The 23,546-nt window shown below is 35.7% G+C and overlaps 1 protein-coding gene across 1 annotated transcript in view; it reads right to left on the reverse strand.

The window, feature by feature from the left end:
* Window positions 1-5,970: 5,970 nt before the first annotated feature.
* Window positions 5,971-23,546, reverse strand: part of SHISAL2B (shisa like 2B) — a 34,428-nt gene continuing 16,852 nt past the window's right edge. The window contains exon 3 of the mRNA XM_021007197.2: window positions 5,971-8,265. Coding sequence (XP_020862856.1) covers window positions 8,114-8,265 — 152 coding nt within the window. The 3' untranslated portion in view covers window positions 5,971-8,113. The remainder of the gene's footprint in view (window positions 8,266-23,546) is intronic.

A 23,546-nucleotide genomic window follows, 5' to 3' on the forward strand; every position in this document is an offset into this window, starting at 1 on the left:
AGTGTGGGGAATGAAATGGGGCTTAGGAATATTTACAAGGGCAAGAAGAGGTCCTGGATCCAGCTATGCAGGGAGCAGGAACAGATGCCAACTGGTAGATCTAGGTAGATTCTAGAGCTAGGTCACAGATGCAGTGCAGCCCAAAGAGGCCTATAGGGGTGTGGCTAACCAGGACAAAGAGTAGTCCTACGCATGAAGCTGTGTTCTGGACATGGTGCAGGAACATAAGTCAGTAGCAGCTATGGGGCTCTGACCCTGGGGGTGGAGCAAGATCTCAGACCCAGTCCCGCACTCCAGGTTGAAGGCTATAGCAGGATAACTAGTGTAGAGAGCTCAGACTAATGGAGTGCCTGCAGTTTTATTGCTCTCAATTTAGTGTCTTTCAGCTAGCTGATGGCAATTGTGTTTAGTAGCAGTCTGCTGTAGTTCCAACTAAGAGCAAGCCCACCATTGTGTTACTCAGACCCAAACCAGGATCAGGCACTTGTAAAGCTCAGTCAGGTGGGCAGCAATCAGGTCTCACTTTGTCATTTTGGGAGCACTGAAAACTGACAGGTTCCCAGCTTGAGATACCTATGGGGTCCTTGAAGAATGCAACATTCATTGCCTGCTGAAAGCAGCAATAAGATCCAAGAGAATACAAAACAACCAAGCACCAGACATTCTCTCCAAAAGGGTACAGAGCCTGACCCTAATGCAAGTCCATTTGGGGAAGTAAGACTGGAACAATGAGTAAACAAATACAATCCTATCATTAAAAAGCTATTTAAGTGACCAGAATGCCCCAAACAAAAAGAGAATGACTCTAAAACAAGTACAAGCAGAGCCTCAAAGAAAAAGTTTGTGCACAAGATCAATTAGAATTCCCAAAAGAAATACTGCAACAACTAAAAAAAAAAGTTTAAAATGGTTTTATAAATGAAGTGAAAGTGCTAGATAAAAGAATGGGGAAAGAAATGAGACCTTTAAATGAATGATTTGGAAAGAAAATTAACAACTTAACACAAACATTGCAAAAATCTTACCTAAGCAAAAGACTTTTAAAATTAGAATTCACCATCATATGTAATGGGGACAAGCTAGAAGCATTTCCAGTAAGATCGGGGGTGAAACAAGGATGTCCATTATCACCACTGTTGTTCAATATCATATTGGAAACATTAGCTTTAGCAGTAAGAGAAGAAAAAGAAAGGGAAGGTATTAGAGTAGGCAAAGAAGCAAAGCTATCACTCTTTGCAGATGACATGATATACTTAGAGAATCAGGTAAAAAAACTACTTGAAATAATAAACAACTTTAGCAAAGTTGCAAGCTGTGAAATAAACCCACGTAAATCATCAGCCTTTCTATATATTACCAACAAAGCCCAACAACAAGAGATAGAAAGAGAAATCCCATTTAAACTTACTGTAGACATTATAAAATATTTAGGAGTCTACCTCCCAATTACAAAACACTTTTCACACAAAGTCAGATCTAAATAATTGGAAAAACATCACTTGCTCATGGGTTGGCCGAGCTAATATAATAAAAATGACAGTTTTACCTAAGCTAATTTACTTATTCAGTGCCATACCAATCAAACTACCAAAAAATTATTTTATGGAGTTAGAAAAAATAATGAGATTCATTTGGAGGAACAAAAGGTCCAGAATATCAAGGGAACTAATGAAAAGAAATGCAGGAGAAAGTGGCCTAGCCATTCGAGATCTTAAATTGTATTATAAAGCAGCAATCATCAAAACTGCTTGGTACTGGTTAAGAAATAGAGTGGTGCATCAGTGGAATAGGTTAAGTATGCAAGACACAGTAGTCAGTAACTATGGTAATCTATTATTTGATAAACCCAAAGACCCCAGCTTCTGGGATAAGAACTCACTCTTTGAAAAAAAAACTGCTGGGAAAACTGGAAAAGAGTATGGCAGAAGCTAGGCATTGATCAAAATCCAACACCGTCTACCAAAATAAAGTCAAAATGGGTTTATGACTTACGTATAAAGGCTGATACTGTAAGCAAACTAGGAGAGCAAGAAATAGTTCACCTATCAGATTTATGGAAAACAGAAGAATTCATGACCAAACAGGAGATAGACAACATTACGAAAAGCAAAATGGGTAACTTTGATTACATTAAATTAAAAAGTTTTTGCACAAACAAAGCCAATGCAACTAAGATTAGAAGGAAGGTAGAAAATTGGGAAAGAATTTTTACAACCAGTCTCTCTGATAAGGGCCTCATTTCTAAAATATATAAAGAATTAAGTCAAATTTATAAAAATAAAAGTCATTCCCCAATAGATAAATGGTCAAAGGATATGAACAGGCAGTTCTCAGATGAAGAAATTAAAGCCATCTATATCATATGCAAAAATGCTCTAAATCACTATTGATTAGAGAAATGCAAATCAAAACAGCTCTGAGGTATAGTATCACACCTATCAGATTGGCCATGATGATAAAACAAGAAAATGATAAATGTTGGAGAAGGTGTGGAAAAATTGGAACACTAATGCATTGTTGGTGGAGTTGTGAAATGATGCAACCATTTTGGAGAGTAATTTGGAACTATACCCAAAGGGCTATAAAAATATGCATACCCTTTGACCCAACAATAGCACTTCTAGGGCTATATCCCAAAGAGATCATACAAATGGGAAAAGGACCCACATGTACAAAAATATTTATAGCAGCTCTTTTTGTGGTGGCAAAGAATTGGAAATTGAGAGGATGCCCATCAATTGGGGATAGCTGAACAAGTTGTGGTATATGAATGCAATGGAATACTATTGTACTATAAGAAATGATGAACAGGCTGACTTCAGAAAAACTTGGAAAGACTTGTATAGTCTGATGCTGAGTGAAGTGAGCAGAACCAAGAGAACGTTGTACACAAAAACAGCTGTGTTGTGTGATGACTAGTATTGATAAACTTAACCCTTCCCAGCAATGCAGGGATCTAAGACATCTCCAGAGGTCTCATGATGGAAAATGCTATCCACATCCAAAGAAAGAACTATGCAGTTTGAATGCAGAACGAAGCGTACTATTTGCTACTTTTTTTTTTCTTCTGTTGAATTTTGTTTCCTCCTTCTGGTGGTCCCTCCTATTGGTTCCTATTCTTACTTACAACATCGCTAATGTGAAAATATGTTTAATAAGAATGTATATATATAGCCTATATCAGATTGTGTGCTGTCTTGGGGAGGGTGGTGGGGAGGAAGGGGGAGAAAAATTTTAAACTCAAAAGCATATGGAAGTGATTGTTGATAAATCAAAATAAATTAATTAAAAATGAAAATATTAGAATGTATCAAATACGCAAGGCAACAAATATTAAAAGAAAATCAAAACCCTGAAAAAAATAGAAAAAAAAAAGTAAGATGACTCATATCAAAAACAATGACCTGAAAAACATCAAGGAAAGATAATCTAAGAAGCATTTGGATTGCCTCAAAGCCATGAACATACTAAGGCCTGAGAGAAAAATGCTCTTTTAGAAGCAGAGGGCAAAGTGAAAAAAGAAAGAATCCAAGAATCACCTACTAAAAGAAACCCTAAAATGATTGACACAACACCTGAAAGAAAGAATTCAAGGCACCACATTTATGTTGGCACACAATTTAGTGGGCATCATTATATAAAGGAATAGAGAATTTGGGATATGGTATTCAAAAGACAAAATATATAGGCTGTATTTACAACCAAGAATAACTTACCCAGCAAAACTCACTATAATCCTACTAAGGGACTGGGGAGGGGCAAGAAGAGACCTTTAATGAAATAGAAGATTCCCAAAGTTAATGGAAACTTTGAAATATAGATATGGGAACTGAGAAACAAAATAAATCCAAATGGGCAATCATAACAGACTTAACAAGGATGAAATGTTTACATTCTGATAAGGGGAGATAACCCTCGAAATCTTGTTATCAGGGTTCATGGTGGGAGTTAAATAAGACGAAGAGTTTGGGAGTACTTTTGTTTTTGATGGTTATAAAAGAAGGGAGAGGGAAAGGAATACACTAGGGGAGAAGGAAAGGTGGGGAGAAATTATTTCACATAATCAATGTCTGTAAGTAGAAAAACACAAAGCTTGTTCAAGGAAGAAAGGATGGAAGGAGTGGAGGGAAGAATATGCACACAATTGGGTGCAAAATACAGTTCACTAGCAGAAGAGAAGGAATAAGAGGGTAGATTCAGGGAGGTATTATTCATAGGCAAAACAATTTCTTACCTGGAGGTTAGATCACACAAGTTTTAAAGGGTAAGAAATGTGTATCTAGCTCTCAGATACTTGACTTTTTTCTTGTTTAATCTTGCCTGAAATTTCTAAAATTATAAATTGAATGTAAGCTGCTACACATAAAAGTATGGACTCATCATATTGAATTTCTGGCATGGTTGACATTTATAGTAGTGATCTGAGAGCAAAGTATAAAATGTACCCAGTTATTGACATGATTACTTCAAACCTTCACCTGATTCCAAATGCAATTTCTTTATCTTATATTATTACATTAAATAAATGAACAAATTAGACTCATTTTCTAATAGATGATCACCTATTCATCAAAATTCATATATAAAACAACACTAACAAAGGCTTTAGTCAGGTCAGCCAAAGGTATATATAATACCTAATACCATTTCTTCACTGCCCATATTATTGTTTAGTTGTTTCAGTCGTGTCCAACTCTTTGTGACTCCATTTGGGGTTTTCTTGGCAAAGGCACTGGAGTAGCTTACCATTTCCTTCTCTAGCTCATTTTACAGATGAAGAAATTCAGACAAACAGGGTCAAGTGACAGCCCCAGAGTCACACAGCAAGTGTGTCTGAGGCCAGATTTGAACTCAGGAAGATGAGTCTTCCTGACTCCAAGCCTGGCTCTCTATCCACTGTACCACATAGCTGCCCACAGCTTTTTTTTTTTCAGATGCTCCATAGAGCTTTAGTTAATTGCTCCTAAGTCTGCTCTTTATCAATTTTATTTATTTTATCATTATGTAGTCCTTTTCCTGATTTCAGGTATGAATTCTGATTAATTTTCTTCCATAGTGAACCTATGACTTGCTATGGGAATTGAATACCCATTCAACGGCAATACAAGTTGTCATTCTCATTTCTACTTTTACCAGTTTACCATAACAGAAAGTGAACAAACGCTATTCTTCTGCAGTGTGGTGGGGCAGAAAATGCATTGGAAAGAGCACCAGGAGACCTAGGTTCTGCTATTAACTAGCTTTATGACTTAGGGCAAGTCACTTCATCTCATTGGTCTTTAGTTTCTTTATCAATAAAGTTTAGGGGGTTGGAGTTGCAGTCCTTTCTCCAAAATATTGACTCATTTAATCTAATATAAATAAAAATTATATGCTATTTCAAATAAGCTACTATCATTCAGTAATAATAAAAATTCTGAAGGTTATACAAATATGACTATCACCAAAATAGCATTTTATCCAATATGTAGATATTTCAGTACTTAACTGGAATCACTTTGCAAATGTTCACACAGAGGCACATACACAGATTCACCTTCATCTAGATAGAAATGGAGACATGATCTTTCAAAAGGGGAATGCATCAAGATTAACTGTTGAGGTCCCTGGATTTGAGGTAAAGAATTTGCTTCTAGATAGGCAGAACTGCCAACTGCTTCCTTCCTTTTTTCCCATGCCACCTGTTGGCTAAGAAGTGTCACTGGCTCTCCTTATCCATTACACACTTTCATCGCATAGAAATTCCATGATCTCAGATCTTTTTTGTAAATCGAAAAGCTTCAGTAACTGGGAATGAACAAAACAAGTATATGTGCATACTTAAAACAACAAATACAGTCCATAGATCATTGTAAAAAAGTACATCATTTAACAAAAAATTAAAGATACATGTAGAAAATTTACCCAAAAAAATTAAGTTTATTTTTTAAACATAATCACAATATAGTTTATTCCAATTTAGAAGAAATTGCCGTAACTAAATAACATAGAGGATTTATGCCATATCAAATTCTATTTGCTTATTTTTGTTTTCTCATTTTTACCTTTTTTTCCTTCTTTCTAATATTTCTGTCATATTACTAAATAGTGAAAACAGTAAGAAACCTAATTCAAAACCATATAATGACTTAAGCAGATAAAAACAACAAAATATATTGAGTATTCATCAAGGCTATGTGAAACATTGGAATTACACCATTGTGCTTTATTTGACATGGAATCTTTTCCACATCAGCTTTGAAAATAACTCTTATTGACTCAAGCTGCCAGATCTTTAAGTTTTGTCTCAATAATCTGTGTAACATAGTTAACACATACAAAATAAAACATACCAGTATCTTAACTAACCTGTTCCTCAACCCAAATATCCATCAGAGATAATATCTGGCTGTAACTGTTAAAATAGCCACTTTTCTGGATTTTTACACTAAAAGCTTAAAAATCAATTCACAGTGTGTCCACAGTAGTATTATAAATAACTGCCCTAAATTTTCACCCTTCATAAAAATGAATACCAAGTTCTTAGTACTCTACATTCAAACAAAATGTCATTCTTATAATGGAAATTTTTCAACTTTCAGGCTTTCATGCACTATTAAAAAGCAATTTTGAATTTTCAACTGAAACAAATTTGAACTATTTCTTTGAACTTGATGTGTAGTTCAGTGCATTTATTTTAACTATAACTTTAGCTCATGAGCTATTGCATTAATGGCGTATAAGATTTGCTCAGGTTTTTTATTAGGAATTTTGGCAGAGCTTGATAAATAATGCCCACCTATCTCTGAGGTTTTGCCTGTGAAGAACAGTAAATCTTTTTTTTTGTAAACTGAGTCTTGGTGAAAAGGTCAAAATAAATGTCTACCTCACTTAAGAGAAAAACACGCCCAAGTAAAATTTGCTATAAATTGAATCCTATTACCCCATTTATTTCCATTATAAGCTCATAACTGGACATACTGAGATCGCAATTCAGAAGCAACATCTTTGAAATCACACAATTAAGGAAAAATAGGTAACTTTATGATGATACTTTAATAACTTTATTAACAACATTTCAAATATTAACATATACTAAAAACAAATCAGAAAGTTGAAATACTGTATTAACTTACGTCCTATTGCCTATAGAGTAGGATTACAGAATAATTTATTGAGAAGCAGTGGAAATAACTTGTACCAAATTAGGGTCAGAGAGCCAGCCCAGGAAAGCATTTCAGAGGCCTGCTAGCCTAATGCCTCATTTTACAGGTGAGAAAACTGAGGTGGAGGGAAGTTATAAATTACTTGACCAAGGTCATACAGATAATAAGCACCAAAGATGGGGAACCCAGCTCTTATGACTCCAGAACTAGTCCCCTCTCCACTGAATAACATGAAACTCCTATTACTTACCATAGAAACCATTGTAATTAGATCAAGGAAACAGGACTTTTGGCACATGAACCAGCATTAGTATGTGGACTTCTTTATTTTAATGGGAAAATGGGTTAAGAAAAAAAGCTTACTAAACATAGATTGGTCTGAGAATCCTCAAGGGACTGGAACCAGGAAATATACTTTGTTTATCTCACCTCATGTGTAATTATAAACAAAGTACCATTTCTTATTAAAAGAGGCTTATTAAAAGACTATTAAATTTGCAATTTGAATTGTTTGAATTATCAAACACTCATAACATGGCACAAACTTTCTTATGCCTTTTTCTTATGCTGTAATAGACTAATAGATATTTTTGTCATTTGTGTGGAAATTTAACTGTATTTCTACCAAAGAACCTCATTAACCTAATTCCCTATTATATAGTTAATGCCACATCCTTGAGCAAGGCATTTGAGTCATAAAAATTTCTGTTGCTCAAAAAACAACTAGATTATTTGGGAAATGTGATGCAGGGGACAGAGAGAGAGAGAGAGAGAGAGAGAGAGAGAGACAGAGACAGAGAGAGAGAGAGAGTGTGTGTGTGTGTGTGTGTGTGTGTGTGTGTGTGTGTGTGTGTGTGTGCGTGCATATGTGACTTTATGTCACTGTTGTCTTGCTGAAAAATTGCATCTGAAATTGCAAAGATACCTAAAATACATACTGTTTTCACTCTCGTCCTTCCACCAAATTCCTAAAACGCAGTATTTTTAACAAATGAGCGATGTTGATTTGTCTTATCCATCAGCTTTTCTTGAATGATCTCATCTGCATCACATGATGTTTCATTTGTTGAATTTGAAACTGCACTTAAATTAGTAGCTTTGGCTTTTCTATTTGAGTTACCTGTAAATAAATACACAAAACACCATTAAATAACTATAGAACATTATTATATAAAGTTAGGTTTTTGAATTTTTGCTAAATTTGAATGGTGGAATCATTTTTCCTGGAGGAGCAACATTTTATAAAGTAGAAGCATTATGCTAGAAATCACTTCCTATGCTGTGAATGAGATATAATTAATTCTTTCCTTGAAAGTAAAAAAAAAAATTTTGATGAAAGTGAAAAGAGACAGTGGTACAGAACAGAATGCTAGTCGTGGAGTCAGGAAGATTAGAGTTCAATTGCATCCTCACCCTAGCTGTGTGACCCTGATGCCCAATAAATGCTTGCTCCTTCCTTTTCTCCCTCCCTCCCCAACATACAACAGCAACACTGAATTCATTTTCATTCATACTTTCTGCCTCCATGATTCTATGACAGAAACACGTACTAGATCAGAAGGTATTAATAAATCACATTTTTACAGCTTTAGCTAACAAAACAGCTCTGAGTAGTATACAGCACAAGTACAGTTAGCCCCACTTTACAGATGAGGTTAACAGGCTTAGAGAGGTTTTAAGTGGTTTGCTTGAAGTCACACAGCTGGTAGATGTCAGAGCTAGGACTTAAGGTTTATTCTGAGTCCTGTACACTTTCTATTATGCCATTCTACCTCTCATTCACAATTCCCAGGCCTAATTGATATTTGACATTTATACTAAGGCTACGTCTCCGTTGGGGGGGGTTGGGGGGGGAAGTATATAGTGTAACCAGTCTGTTCATCTTGACCAGAGTCATGATCAAGATGAGTGCTATTTATGAAGACCAGCAAAAGGAATGCATTGTTAAACTCAAAAGCATATGGAAGTGATTGTTGATAAATCAAAATAAATTAATTAAAAAAAACAAAAATAACAAAAGAACTGACATGAAATTAGTTGGCAACATGAAGTGAAGAATCAAATCTTGTCCATTCGTAAGGATCTACCCACTGAACCTGGGCTTCTTCACCTGTAAAGGAAGTAATAAAGTTCTTAGAGGAAGAAATTTAAAAAAAGGAATGCATTGGTAGTGCCATACTCCATAATTTTTGTAATTTAGTAACAGTGCACATCTTATAGTCCAATTGCTTCATTTTATAGATGAAACTGAGATCTAGAAAGATGACATGGCTTAACCGGTAAAACCATTAACATCAGAACCAAGTACGGTGACTCACCATCTCCTTCAGTCACTGCATACAGAGAAACTGAGACTACAAACCAATGGAAGCGGAATAACAATAGCTATAACAGCTAACATTTCTGTGATGCCATGGTCCTCTTTGAGAATGAAGGACAAACAACAACTATGTGCCAGGCACCATGCCAAGCACTCTTCAATTATTGTCTCATTTGATCTTTACAACAATCATTGGAGATAGGTGCTTCATTATCCCCATTTCTTGGAGGGGAAACTGAGGCAAACAGAGGTGAAGTGATTTGCCCAGAGTACCACAGATAGTAAGTGCCCGGGGCCAGATTTGAACTCAGGTCTTCCTGACTGTTCTATCAACTGTGCCACAAAGCTGGATCAGAAGCAGAGCACTTTTGATGTAGATATTCACTCATTAGAAGTTGGGCCTGAAACTATTCATTTTAACAAATATGCTTGATAGTAGCTCCTTTTCTAACACAAAAAAGTTTCCAAGTATAAAGCCAATGATCTGCAAAGAAGAGTTTCAATCCATTACTATTCCTTGGAACTTTTCCAGTGGGTACTAATAAATTACTGTCATTTTGTGCCTTTAACATCTTGTTTGCCACTAAAATCCTGTTATACCTCATCATGGAACAGAAGTCATCCTGGATTTCCTAAAACATATGCTGTAGCAAATTCTATCAAACTGGAAAGGTATTGAGTTCAGACCTTGGAATAGCCTGTATTTCATCTGAGGACCAGTCAAACTCAGTTTGGAAAGGCTTATGTCCAGCAAGCTGCCCACCAGGCAATGAATTGGGAAATGAGGCAGAAATGGAATACAGTAACTCCCAAAGTAGAACTTTATTTGACAAGGCAGAATGTGTCCACCAGCCTGAACAATAGCTTTTTGCCCTCTCAGCCTATAGGGGTGTGAAAGATGGCTAGTTTCATTCATTTTATTACCTCATATTGTGAGGAGTGGCTGGCAAGGAATTTAGGCAAACTGGCAAATTTTTTATTCTTATTAGAAAAATGGGATGAATTCCTTTGGTGTTAGAATATAATTTAGCTGTTAAGTATTTTAGTTCCTGAGGCATGCACCCCAGGCAGTGTAGTAAAGTAAAAGTACTAGATTTGAAGTCAGAAGGCCTGGGTTCAAATCTTGCCTCTGCCACTTATATGATATTTTGTAAGTTATTTAACTCCTTTGGGCTTCAATTTCTTCATTTGCAAAAATGAAGATGTTGGACTAAATAAACTCTACTGTCCTTTTCAGTTCTGAATATATGATCCTATTTGCTGTTCAGTCGTTTCAGTCACGCCTGACTCTTCATGACCCTGTTTGGAGGCAAAGATATTGGAGTGGTTTGCCCTTTCCTTCTCCAGCTCATTTTATAGACAAGGAATTGAGGCAAACAGGTTTAAGTGACTTGCCCAGGGTCACACAGCTAGTAAGTGTCTGAGGCTGAATTTAAACTTATGAAGATTCCAGGCCCATCACTCTATTCACTGAACCCTATATGATCCTTATACAAGAGTTCTAAACTGTAGATATTTTTTTTTGTAATTTTAACATGATTAAAGAGACATGAAAACATCTGTTTTATGAGATGATATTGGTTGCATCTTCCAACATCCTCTCACCTAATACTATGCAAATGAGCTCATAAGCTAAACCATCGTTACCCTGGGCTGCCATGTTTACATGATTGGCAGGGAGATCAAGTGCTTGGTGGAAAAGACAATTTCTATGTTCTTTTGACCAGTGTGGTAGGAACAATATCTACTGTGTAGGCTAAGCTAGTTTTTCCTTAAAATGTATTAAAAGCCAGCTTTGAGGCTTAATTGACTTAGGAAACTGAGATTAAGGCTCAAACCATTGATTATTCCTCCCCCTTAAGCTTTAGTAGTGCTCCAGTAGGGCAAAAACAGAAGTAATGCAACTGCACTCAACTGAATCAATGTTGTGTCCTTGCTAAGTATCTTTTCCCTGTTATGGCTAAGTGATGCTCCTTGTGTTAACTATTGTTGTGGTGGTGGTGGTGGTGTTTGTCTTTCATTTTCAAAGAGGACCATGACGTCAGAGAGATGATGACATGACTTACAATTGATTTTGATTTGAGTGAGGGAGGGCTGCGCAAGGTTGCCGGCCTCACTTTCTCCTCCAGAACCATCTGGGTCCAGTGGCTGGATATTCATCAGGACGACTGGAGATGGCTTGTTAACTGTTAGATGGTTTGTAGACATCTCATTTTGTTTCATTTCCAAAGCTGAAGCACCAGATCCACCTGAGTCAGACCTGAACTATATATTATAGTCTCTTTATTGTATTACATTGTATTATATTATTATACTGTGAGTATTTTATATATATAGTATGAGAACATTATAATTTCTGTGGTACACAATTGAGGAGAAAGTTTATGTTACTTTATAGTTCATTTTGTTTCTTTGTTTACTATTTTTCAGTATCATTACATTAATCAAAGAGGCAATTTTAAAACATAAATTAGCTTTATTTGAAAGGTCAAGGAAACAAAATATAATTGATTACTATTTTGGGCCTAGTGAAGTTTTCTTAAATCTTAATAAGCATCTGAAACACTCGAAAAAAAAAGATCTGTACTTTAATTGCTTTAAATAGTGCTCCTCAGAAGTCAGCAATTGGTTAGGTCTCCTCCTATTTTGCTAATCCTGCCATGTTTAGAGTCATGTTTCTTTTGACTTTCAAAAAGCCATGTTTTGTCCAATCATATCCAATTTCCTAATAGATAAAAACTATCAGCTGTTTCCTAACTCAGTTAATTTGGGTGTTCTCTGTAAGTTATCTACATTCCAACAACTGATTTCTCTTATATTTATTCTAGAAGCAATTAAAATAATTTATCATTTAATCTGCCCCCTTCCCACTGAACTCTATAGGCTTGCAAAATTTTGTTCTAATGCTAGGGCATTGAATTTTCTCTTTCTTTTGAAAATAGCGAGGCCCCCTGTGGCTCATTCTTTTTAACATGAGGGAGAGGACACAACTTATTAGACCTGTTTATTAGAGCAATTCCCCTAATTTTTCAGACCATGAGGGAAAATTCTTATTTTAAATACCAAACTGACCTGATTTGGTTAGCCAGTCAACACTAATAGTGTTCACTCTCTTTCTCGAATTTGTGCAAAAGGCCTTCTGTTTATACCCCACCAATAAATTATACTAGGTACACATAATGAGAAAAAAAAGACATTTACAATCTGGAACATGGAAATAGTAGACATTATTCAAAAGTCACTGCTTTCCCTCCAGGAATACAGGAGGAGAAAAGGAAATAAAACTGAAAAGGAAAAGATTATGAGCCTCAGTTCTGGCTTTCCTTTATTTAGATAGAAAGCTAATTACCTGATCTGCAAGCTAGGTATAATGCTACTTACTCTTTTCTTGGTCATAATGATATTGCAAGGATATGTTCTCAACCAAAGAGGCAGCTAGCTGGCACAATGGATAGAGCACTGAACCAGAAATCAGGAAAACTTCAAAAAATCAGACACTTAGTAGCTGGGCAAGTCACTTAATCTCCACTTGCCTCCATTTTCTCATCTGTAAGTGGAGATAATAATAGAATCTACCTCTCATGGTTGTTGAGAAGATAAAATGAGACAATATTTATAAAGCTCTTTGTTAACTTTAAAGCCCAATATAAATGCTAGCTATTATTATTATTATTAATAATAAAGATATAAATAAAGATGCACTTTAATTCCTCAAAGATTTGTTACACATGCATAAGCATTTGTTTATTTCCTTTTCTTTCCATTCTGGAGATTGCCTAGAACCAATAATTTCATTTCTTCTTTTTCATTGTGTTCTTTTATATCTGATGTTCATATGTCAATCTCAGCCTTCAATCTTTTTTATCTTTTGGTTGTTGGTTTTTTTTTTAATTGTGCATGTTTAAATTCAGTTCAATAAGTAAGCTGGCAACATTTTTCTACCTATCATCATCAGAAAGCTGGCCAGTGCTCTCCTTCTTAAAATTGCTATGATTTCATTCATCTTTTTTTCTGATTACATTCACTTTTAGAGTCATTCTTCAAGAAGTGTATATATTATCCTAAAAACCTTCCTACTCAATATCTTCTCACCAAAATTTTCATGTATTGTTGGGACTAAAGGCATCTTAGAGGTCTTATTTCCTTGTCATTAGGCGAAACTAGAGCTAAATTTTCTTTCATTATCCTCTGATTCTTCTGTAAGGGAGAAGAGATGTGAGTCCCTTTCCACACCTCGTTTGTCATGATATGTCACAGAACCATGCCCAGAAGGAGATGCCTCATCCAGCTGTCTCAGTTTTGAAGCCTCTGCAAGCTGCAAAGAGACCTCTGCAGAAAGGGAGAAGTAGGGAGAGGGAGAAGAGCAAGGGTTTTCTCTCTTCTCATCCCACCAACATCAACCATCCAGCTTTTAATCAGAACTACCAGATCAATATGAGACACTGCATCCAGCCACGCCACACTCCAGATAGATGCAGATAAAGAATGAGACCTGAGGGAGAAAGCATCTTCCAGGAGAGTGACTCCTAGCAGATGAGAAGACAGTCATACCATAGTGAGAAGTAAACTTTGGGAGAACAACACTTTGTCCAGCAAAAGCACTTCACCAAGGAGAGCTGCATGTGGACCCCGGAAAGCGAGCAAGACTCCCAGGCCCTGCAATACCAGGAGCTGTGAATAACCTTTGCCACATGTGTATCCTACATGGGTGCCACCCTACCGTTATGATTAAGTTTGAGCCCACTCTTACAATGAACAGTGTGCATTTATGGGAGTACCCCGGTTTTGTAATGGGAACTTTTTGTGGCTACTACTCTTGCTATTCCATTTGAGTAAAAGCTTTGGCTAACAGCTAATTGTGTCTACTGTATGATTGCTAATGCAGTGGGGGTATAGGAGCTAGTAGTGTTAGTAGTCCAAACCTACAATACCCCAGATATCAACTGTTCTTGTAGGGATCTGACTTGCAAGTACAAATTGGGATAATCTCCCAGAGGGGTTAACTAAACTTTATTAAGGGATGAGGGTGACCTTGGACTCTTGAAGGCTAGGCCAATGGAATGCAAATTCCAGCTGGTCTTATCAATCTGGGAAAGCCTTGAGTACTGCCCAACAATATTATCTTAGGACCAGCCAAATTCATTACCATATCACTAGCCATCAGTTGATTATTTGTGAGTGTGTGGGAGAAGGTATATGTCTGGTTATAACAACTCACAAAAAATATCCTCTAAAACAGGGAAAGGTTGCGACCTGCATTAGTGGAGGGAGTACTCATAGCTATGAAATCACAGATTTTATAAAATCTTTTCACATCCTCCTATCTTCATTCACACTATCCTGAATCTCTACATACTTTCCAGTTAGTAATGTAGCTACTTCCCTTCATTCTTGTATGTGAAACCTCTAAATTCCTATTAGTACTAAAATTGTTTCTATGAGAGATAAATATATGTTGGTTCTTGGATATTATGAAAATGATTATATTTTACATCATGGTTTTTTGCTCTGAATCAATCAAAATATATACCTTGGACAACCACTGCAGGTAGACAGTGAGCCAGGTTCACAATTGAATTAGAGGAAGAAGATGGAATGAATTGCATGTGAAAAATTTCATAGGATTTTCAAAGATCACAAGATGCTATTGGACGCAAAACATCTTTTTAACTTTAATATTCGCCAAATCCATTTTCAATTTCTGATTTTCAATTGTTTATTTAAACAATTTAAAGTTCAGTCATTTTAATTGCACTCCATATTTTTCTTCATTCTTCTTCTTGTTTTGTTTTTTGTTTCTTTGTTTTTTAATCTTATCTTAATTCTAACAAATCACAGATAACTGACTCAGTGATAACTCCCAAAATAGTAATTAGTCTTTAATGGACAACAGAACTGACATCAACACCAACTACAATGATTTTATTTAGATGATTAACCAATGTGAACATAACCCATGGCTCAAAAACCATTTTTATAAGATTCTCCTCATTGGGGGAGGTACAAAACACTGATTTTGAATCTAGTCTTGAATTCTAGTCTTCTAGCCTCCAGCTTTGAGAGAGAAGACATGTCATTTCACACTCTCTTCATAAATTAATTGGCACAACAAGGAGAATGAAAAGTCCAAAAAAGCCTCAGTTAGCAGACATCTGACTTACTTCCAAAAGGAGAAAGGCCCATCAAAGACAGTACCAGATTGAACTATAAATTCATCTGCAAAATCTTACAAAGAAGGATGGTAGATGAAGTAGAACAAGTGGAACTTAAAACTGGTTTAAAGAAAACTATGGATGGATAGAAGGCAAAGCCAAGATGGCAGAATAGAAAAGCACTCAATCAAGCTCTCCCCTTTAACTCTAAAATAACACCTCAAATCAAATTCTGCAGTGGCAGAACCAACAAAAGGTTGGATGAAACAGTTGTCCAGTCCAGGATAACTTAGGAGGTAGGCAGGAACAATGCAGGCAGTAAAGGTCGCACCTTGGGGGTAGCTGCATTAATGGCAAAAGCAGCTTCCAGAGCTCTCAGCCTACAGATGGTGGGGTATGGGGGTGGGTCAGACAACTGGTCAGAAAAAGATTGCAGGGGAAATTTTGCTAGTGCTGGGTTCAGTACCATGTTGCATTGCACACACACAGTTCAGGGTTGAGTTCCAGGGCCAAAAGGAGCAATATCTTTTGTAGTACAGGGGAGCTAGGGCCCAGGTCATGGTCCCAAGAGATAAGAGAAGCATTTATAGTCACTCACAGGGCAGTAGGGATCCAGATCTCAATTCCAAGACAGAAGTGAGCACTAGCAATTGTGACTGTAGAAGAGCAAGGGATATGGTCAGAGTCTCAGGGCTAGAAGGACATCTAGTGCTGGTGGCTACAGGGAAATAAGGTCCCTTCCTGGGTAAAGACCTGAGCACAGATCAGGAGAGCAGTGACCACACATCTTCTTAGATCATACCACCTTGGAAGCACCAAAAATGTACAGACCCCAGAGCTATCTCTGAAAACAGCAGCAAGAAAGGCCTGAGATTTAAGACAGTGCCTCCTCCACCCTGTGAGCTGAGCCCAACTTTGACATAAAGTTCAAAGTCAAGAAATAGGCTTGAAAAATGAGCATGACAAAGAAAGAACCTGCCCATACAAGTTATTATGGTGACAGGAAAGATTAAGACACAAATCAAAAAGAAGACAATGATGTCAAAGCAGCTACAAGTAAAGCCTCAAAAAAAATGTGAATTGTATGCAAACCTGACAAGAATTCTTGGAAGAGTTAAAAAATGATTCTAAAAATCAAATAAGAGAGTTAGAAGAGAAATTGGTAAAAGAAATGAGGGTAATGCAAGAAAATTGTGAAAAGAGACTCAATAGCATGGTAGAGGCACAAAATTCCCCTGAAGAGAATACCTTAAAAAGTAGAATTTGTACAATAGAAAAAGAGTTACAAAAGTTTACTGAAGAAAATAATTCCTCAAAAATTGTAATTAAGAAAGTGGAAGGTAATGGATCTATGAGGCACCAAGAAAAAATAAAACAAAATCAAAAGAATGAAAAAATAGAAGAAAATGTGAACTATCTCATTGGAAAAACAACTCACCTAGAAAACAGACTGAAGAAAGATAATTTAAGTATTGGGCTACCTGAAAGCCCAGATTAAAAAAAAAGATCCTAGATATCTTATTTGAAAGACTTATCAAAGAAAACTGCCATGATATCATAGAACCAGATGATAAACTTAAAATTAAAAGGATCAACTGATCATCTCCTGAAAGAGTTCCCAAAATGAAAACTCCCAAGAATATTATAGCCAAATTCCAGAGCTCCCAGATCAAGGAGAAAATATTGCAAGCAGCCAGAAAGAAACAATTCAAATATCATGGAGCCACAGTCAGGATCATACAAGATTTAGCAGCTTCTACATGAAAGGATTGGAGGACTTAAAATATGATATTCTGGAAACCAAAGGAGCTAAGATTACAACCAAAAATTACCTATCCAGCCAAACAGAGTATATTCCTCTAGAGGACAAATGCATATTTAATGAAATGAGGACTTTCAAGCATTCCTGATAAAAGATCAGAGCTGCATAGAAAATTTAACATTCAAACACAAGACTCAAGAGAAGCATAAAAAGGTAAACATGAAAGAGAAATCATAAGATATTCAATAAGGTTTAAATGTTTACATTCCTATAGGGGAATATAATAATTGTAAATCCTAAGAAATGTATCATTATTAGGACAATTGGAAGGAGTTTACATAGAGGGCATGGATATGAGATGACTATGAAGAGTTGATTTCAAAAAAATAAAATTAAGTTATCAGAAAGAGGGATGCGTTAGGAGAACAGAGAAGGAAGAGGTAGAATGGTGAAAATTGTCTCACATAAAAGAGGCAAGGAAGAAAGATCTTTTATAATGGAAGGGAAAAGAGGAGGGAGTGTAATGCTTGAATCTTACTCTCATCTGAATTGGTTTAAAGAAGGATTGACATACACACTCAGTTGGGTATAGAAATCTATTTTACCCCTCAGGAAAGCAGGGGAGGAAAAGGATAAGAGAAGGGGAGGGGTACTGAAAGAAGGGAGGCTTTGTGAAGGAAGTAGTGGTCAGCAGCAAAACAGACTTCTCAGGAGAGAAAGTAAAAAGAAATAGAGGGATAAATAGGGGGGAAATCAGATGGAGGAAAATACACAGTTAATAATCATAACTGTGAATATGAATGGGATGAACTCACCCATAAAATGGAAGTGGATTGTAGAATGGATTAAAAAGCAGCATCCAACAATATGTTTTTTACAAAAAAAACCACTTGAAACAGAGAGACATACAGAGCAAAAATGAGGAGCCAGAGCAGAATCTATTATACTTCAACTGAGGTTAAAAAAAAAAAAAGAAAGCAGGGATAGCAATCATGAACCCAGAACAAGCAAAAGCAAAAATAAACCTAATTAAAAGAGATAAGCAGGGAAACTGCATTTTGCCAAAATGTACCATAAACAATGAAATAATGTCAGTAATAAATATATATGCACCAGATGGCATAGCATACAAATTTTTAAAGAAGTTAAATGAGCTACAGAAGGAAATAGACAGTAAAACCATCCTAGTCAGAGACCTCAACTTTCGCCCATCAGAACCAGACAAATCTAACCATAGAATAAACAAGAAAGAAGTTAAGAAGATGAATAGAATTTTAGATAAACTTCTGGAGAAAACTGAATGGGAATAGAAAGGAGTATACTTTTTTCTTACCTGTATGTGGCACTTTGACAAAAATTGACCATGTCTTAGGGCATAAAAAATCTCACAACCAAATGCAGTAAAGCAGAAATATTAAATAGTTCCTTTCCAGACCATTATGCAATGAAAATTATATTCAAAAAAGGGCTGTGAAAACACAGATTAAAAATTAATTGGAAACTAAATAATCTAATCCTAAAGAATGAGTAGGTCAAAGAATAAATCATAGAAACAATTAAAAATGTCATTAAAGAGAATGACAACAATGAGACAAAATACCAAAATGTATGGGATGCAGCCAAAGCAGGGGAATATTTATTTCTCTAAATGTGTACATCAATAAAATAGATAAAGAACAAATCAATGAATTGGGCAAGCAAAAATGGAAATCCTAAAAATCCAAAGACAGATTAATAAAATTGAAAGAAAGAAAAACCATTAAACTAATAAATAAAACTAGGTGCTGGTTTTATGGGAGAAAAAAATGATAAAATAGAAAACTACTAGTTAATTTGATTTTTTTAAAAATAATGAAAAAAACAAAGTACCCCTAACAAAAATGAAAAGGGTGAATTCACCATCAAAGAAGAGGAAATTAGAGCAACTATCAGGACCTATTTTGTCCAATTATATACCAATAAATCTAACAAACTAAGTGAAATGGATGAATATTTACAAAAATATAAATTTCCCAGATTAACAGAAGAGGAAATAGAATACTTAAGTAACCCTTTCTTGGAAAAAGAAATTGAACAAACCATCCATGAGTACTCCAAGAAAAAATTCTCAGCTCCAGATGGATTCACAAGTGAGTTCTACCAAACATTTAAAGAACAATTAATTCCAATACTACATAAACTATCTGGGGAAATAGGCAGAGAAGGAGTCCTACCAAATTCTTTTTATGACACAAATATGGTCCTGATACCTAAATCAGGAACAGCAAAAACAGAGAAAGAAAAGTACAGACCAATTTATCTAATGAATATTGATGCAAAAATTTTAAATAAAATGCTAACAAGGAGATTACAGCAACATATTACAAAGATCATATATGATTGGCAGGTGGTATTTATAGCAGAAATGCAGGACTGGTTCAATATTTGGGAAGCTATCAGCAAAATAACCATATGTATAACAAAAACAACAAAAATCATATGATTATCTTAATAGATGCAGAAAAAGTTTTTGACAAAATATGACACTTATTCCTACTAAAAACATTAGAAAACCTAGGACTAAATGGAGCTTTCCTCAAAATGATAAGTAGCATCTCAAACCATCAGCAAGCATTATTTATAATGGGTATAAACTAGAAGCCTTCTCAATAAGATCAATCGTGAAGCAAGACTGCCCATTATCACCACTATTATTTAATATTATTCTAGAAATTCTAGCTATAGCAATAAAACAAGAATAAGAAATTGAAGGAATTAGAATAGGCAATGAGGAAACAAAACTATCCCCTTTGCAGATGATATAATGGTGTACTTAAAACTACTTGAAATAATTAACAACTTTAGCAAAGTTGCACGATATAAAATAAACCCACATAAATCATCAGCATTTCTATATATTACCAACAAATTCCAGGAAGAAGAGATAAAAAGAGAAATTCCACTTAAAGTAACTGCAAACAATATGAAATATGTGGGAGTCTACCTGCCAAGACAAACCCAGGAACTATATGAAGACAGTTGCAAAACACTTTTCACACAAATAAAGTCAGAACTAAACAACTGAAGAGTTATTAATTGCTCATGGATAGGCCAAGACCAATTTAATAAAAATGATAATTCTGCCTAAATTAATTCATTTATTCAGTGCCACACCAATCAAATTACCAAAAAATAGAGTTAGAAAAAAATTATAACAAAATTTATCTGTGAGAACAAAAGTTCAAGAATATCAAAAGGGAATCAGTAGGGGGAAAATGTGAAGGAAGGTGGCTTAGCAGTACCAGATCTCAAACTGTATTACAAAGTGGTAATCATCAAAACGATCTGGTACTGGCTAAAAAATAAAGTAGTGGATTAGTGAAATAGATTGAGTACACAATACACAATAGTAAATGACCATAGTAACCTAGTGTTTGACAAGCCCAAAGATGCAAGATTTTGGTACAAATCACTGTTTGAGAAAAATTTCTGGGAGAACCGGAAAGCAATTTGGTGGAGACTGGGTATAGACTGACATCTCACACTGTATACCAGGATAAGGTCAAAATGGGCATGTGATTTAGACATAAAACATAATATTAAAAGCAAATTAAGGGAGCATGAAATATTTTACCCATCAGATTTACAGATAAGAGAAGAATTTATGATCAAATAGGAGATAGATAGCATTATAGGATGTAAATGGATAATTTTTATTACATTAAATTCAAAAGTATTTGTATAAGGAAACCCAATGCAGCCAAGATTAAAAGGGAAGCAGATAACTGGAAAAATTTTTTTACAAGTGTCTCTGACAAAGGCCTCATTTGTCAAATATATAAAGTCATTCTCCATTTGATAAATGGTCAAAGGATATGAACAGCAGTTTATGGAAGAACAATCAAAGCTACCTATAGTCTCATAAAAATACTTTAAATCACTATGGATTAGAGAAATGCAAATTAAAAACCTCTGAGGTACCACCTCACACCTATTAGATTGACTAATATGATAGAAAAGGAAAATGACAAATGTGGGAGGTGATGTGGAAACTTTTGGACACTAACGCACTGTTGGTGGAGTTGTGAACTGATCCCACCATTTTGGGGAGCAATTTGAAACTATGCCCAAGGGCTATAAAACTGTGCATACCCTTCAACCCACTATTAGGTCTATACTCCAAAGAGATTTAGGTCCAAATCTCAAAGGACCTGTATGTACAAAAATATTGATAGCAGCTTTTTTTGTGGTGACAAAGAAATGGAAGTTGAGGGGATGCCCATTGATTGGAGGATGGCTGAACAAGTTGTGCTATATGAATGTAATGGAATACTACTGTGCTATAAGAAATGATGAGCAGGTGGACTTCAGAAAAACCTGGGAAGACTTACATGAACTAATGCAAAGTGAAATGAGAAGAATCAGGAGAACATTGTACACAGTAAGATAAATATTGTCATCAACTGTGAATGATTTAGCTATTCTCAGCAATACAATAATCCAAGACAATTCTGAAGGACCTATGATTTTTAAAAAAAGTGCTATCCAGCTCCAGAGAAAGAACTAGTGGTGCACGAATGCAGGTTTGAACATTTTTAGATTTTTCTTTATTATTCTTGTTTTTTTCTTGTTCTGTGTTTTCTTTCATAACATGGCTATTGAAATATTTTGCATGACTACACTTGTATAATCTATGTCAAAATACTTGCCTTGACAAGAAGGAGGGAGAAGACAGAGGAATAGAATTTAAAACTCAAATGAAAAAATGTCAAAACTTTGTTTACATATAATTGAGAAAAAAATAAAATTAAATGCGAGATAAAAAAGAAAATGTGGCAAAATATGTAGCTTAACAAAACCATCCCAAAATGAGATTCAATGAGGAATATGGAAGGACTACAAACAGAAGAAAAATGGAGGATTTGTAAAAGCCATTTTAATAAGCTATTTCCTCTATCAAAGAGTAGAACCATCATACTTGGACCGTGACATCGCATTGGTTAGAAAGGAAGCAAAAATTGCACTAAAGAAAATACAGACAGGAAAAACAGCTAAAGCAGATCAAGCACATATAGAAGAGCTCCATACGGGTGATGATATAATCGGGAGGACTTTGAGGAACTGATAGACAAGCTACCTGAAGGAGCTGAAGATGCAGAAAGGGTAGGAGGCAAAAGGAGACCAAAACAGTTAACAGCATATGGTCTGTTTACTCTTTTCACCACAATCTCCTACTTTGTTCTCCAATCCTATAAACTGATGTTTAACATGGAACTTTTCCTCTGGCTATTTTGAGAAGGAGGGGAAATTGCTTTCTGAGCCAGTTTGAAGGGAGTTAGTTACACTTATCCACAGGCAAGGTGATTATATCATCTGTTGAGATTCCTTCCAGCCTCTGGATTCTTGGTGCAGTGTATTTTTTTCTTCTAGGTGTTTTGAGTATGATGCCTTATTGCTACAATTCCCTGCCTATCTCTATCGGCAGTGAATACCATTTATTATCACAAAAGAGGCCACTAGACTAAATTCCGCAGAGTCCCACTACTACTGTGTGCTTATGTCTTCCTTCTTACATGCAGGACAAAGCATTCTTTCCTTTGGTGGTCTCATTCACACCTACAGATTCAACTACCACCCCTATGTAAATGACTCTGCAGTCTTAACCTCTAGCTCTGACCTCTCTTCCAAGCTCCAAACCTGCATCTCCAGCTCCCGCAGTACACCTCCTCCCCAGATGTCCCAGCTGCACCTCAGGAATAATGTATACCAAACTGAAGTTTCTCCATGAAAATGTTCCTCCTTTTTACTTTACTATTTACTACCGTGCACATGACCTTTCAAGTTTGTGATGTTGAGGTTATCTATCTCTTTCCTCTCCTTTACCTCAGTTCCAAATATAATTCATTCTATTCCCAGAAAAACCTCTTGGACCTGCTCCCCTCCTATTCCTGTTGCTACCACCCTCACACAAACTTCCATTATCAGCCACCTGATTGATACTGCATTAGCTTCCTAACAGGCTTCCACAACTCTATACTTTCTTCCTCCAATCCAACCTTTATACCACTGTCAGATACTTTCATTATGAATCAATCTTGTCACATCACATCTCTTGGAAAATTTTTAGTGGATCCCCTTTGCCTAGTAGGTAAAGTTTCTATACTGATATTCAAGGCTCTGAAACTCAC

This window comes from Phascolarctos cinereus, unplaced genomic scaffold (genome assembly GCF_003287225.1).
Source record: "Phascolarctos cinereus isolate Bilbo 61053 unplaced genomic scaffold, phaCin_HiC Scaffold_4;HRSCAF=312, whole genome shotgun sequence".
NCBI lineage: Eukaryota > Metazoa > Chordata > Mammalia > Diprotodontia > Phascolarctidae > Phascolarctos > Phascolarctos cinereus.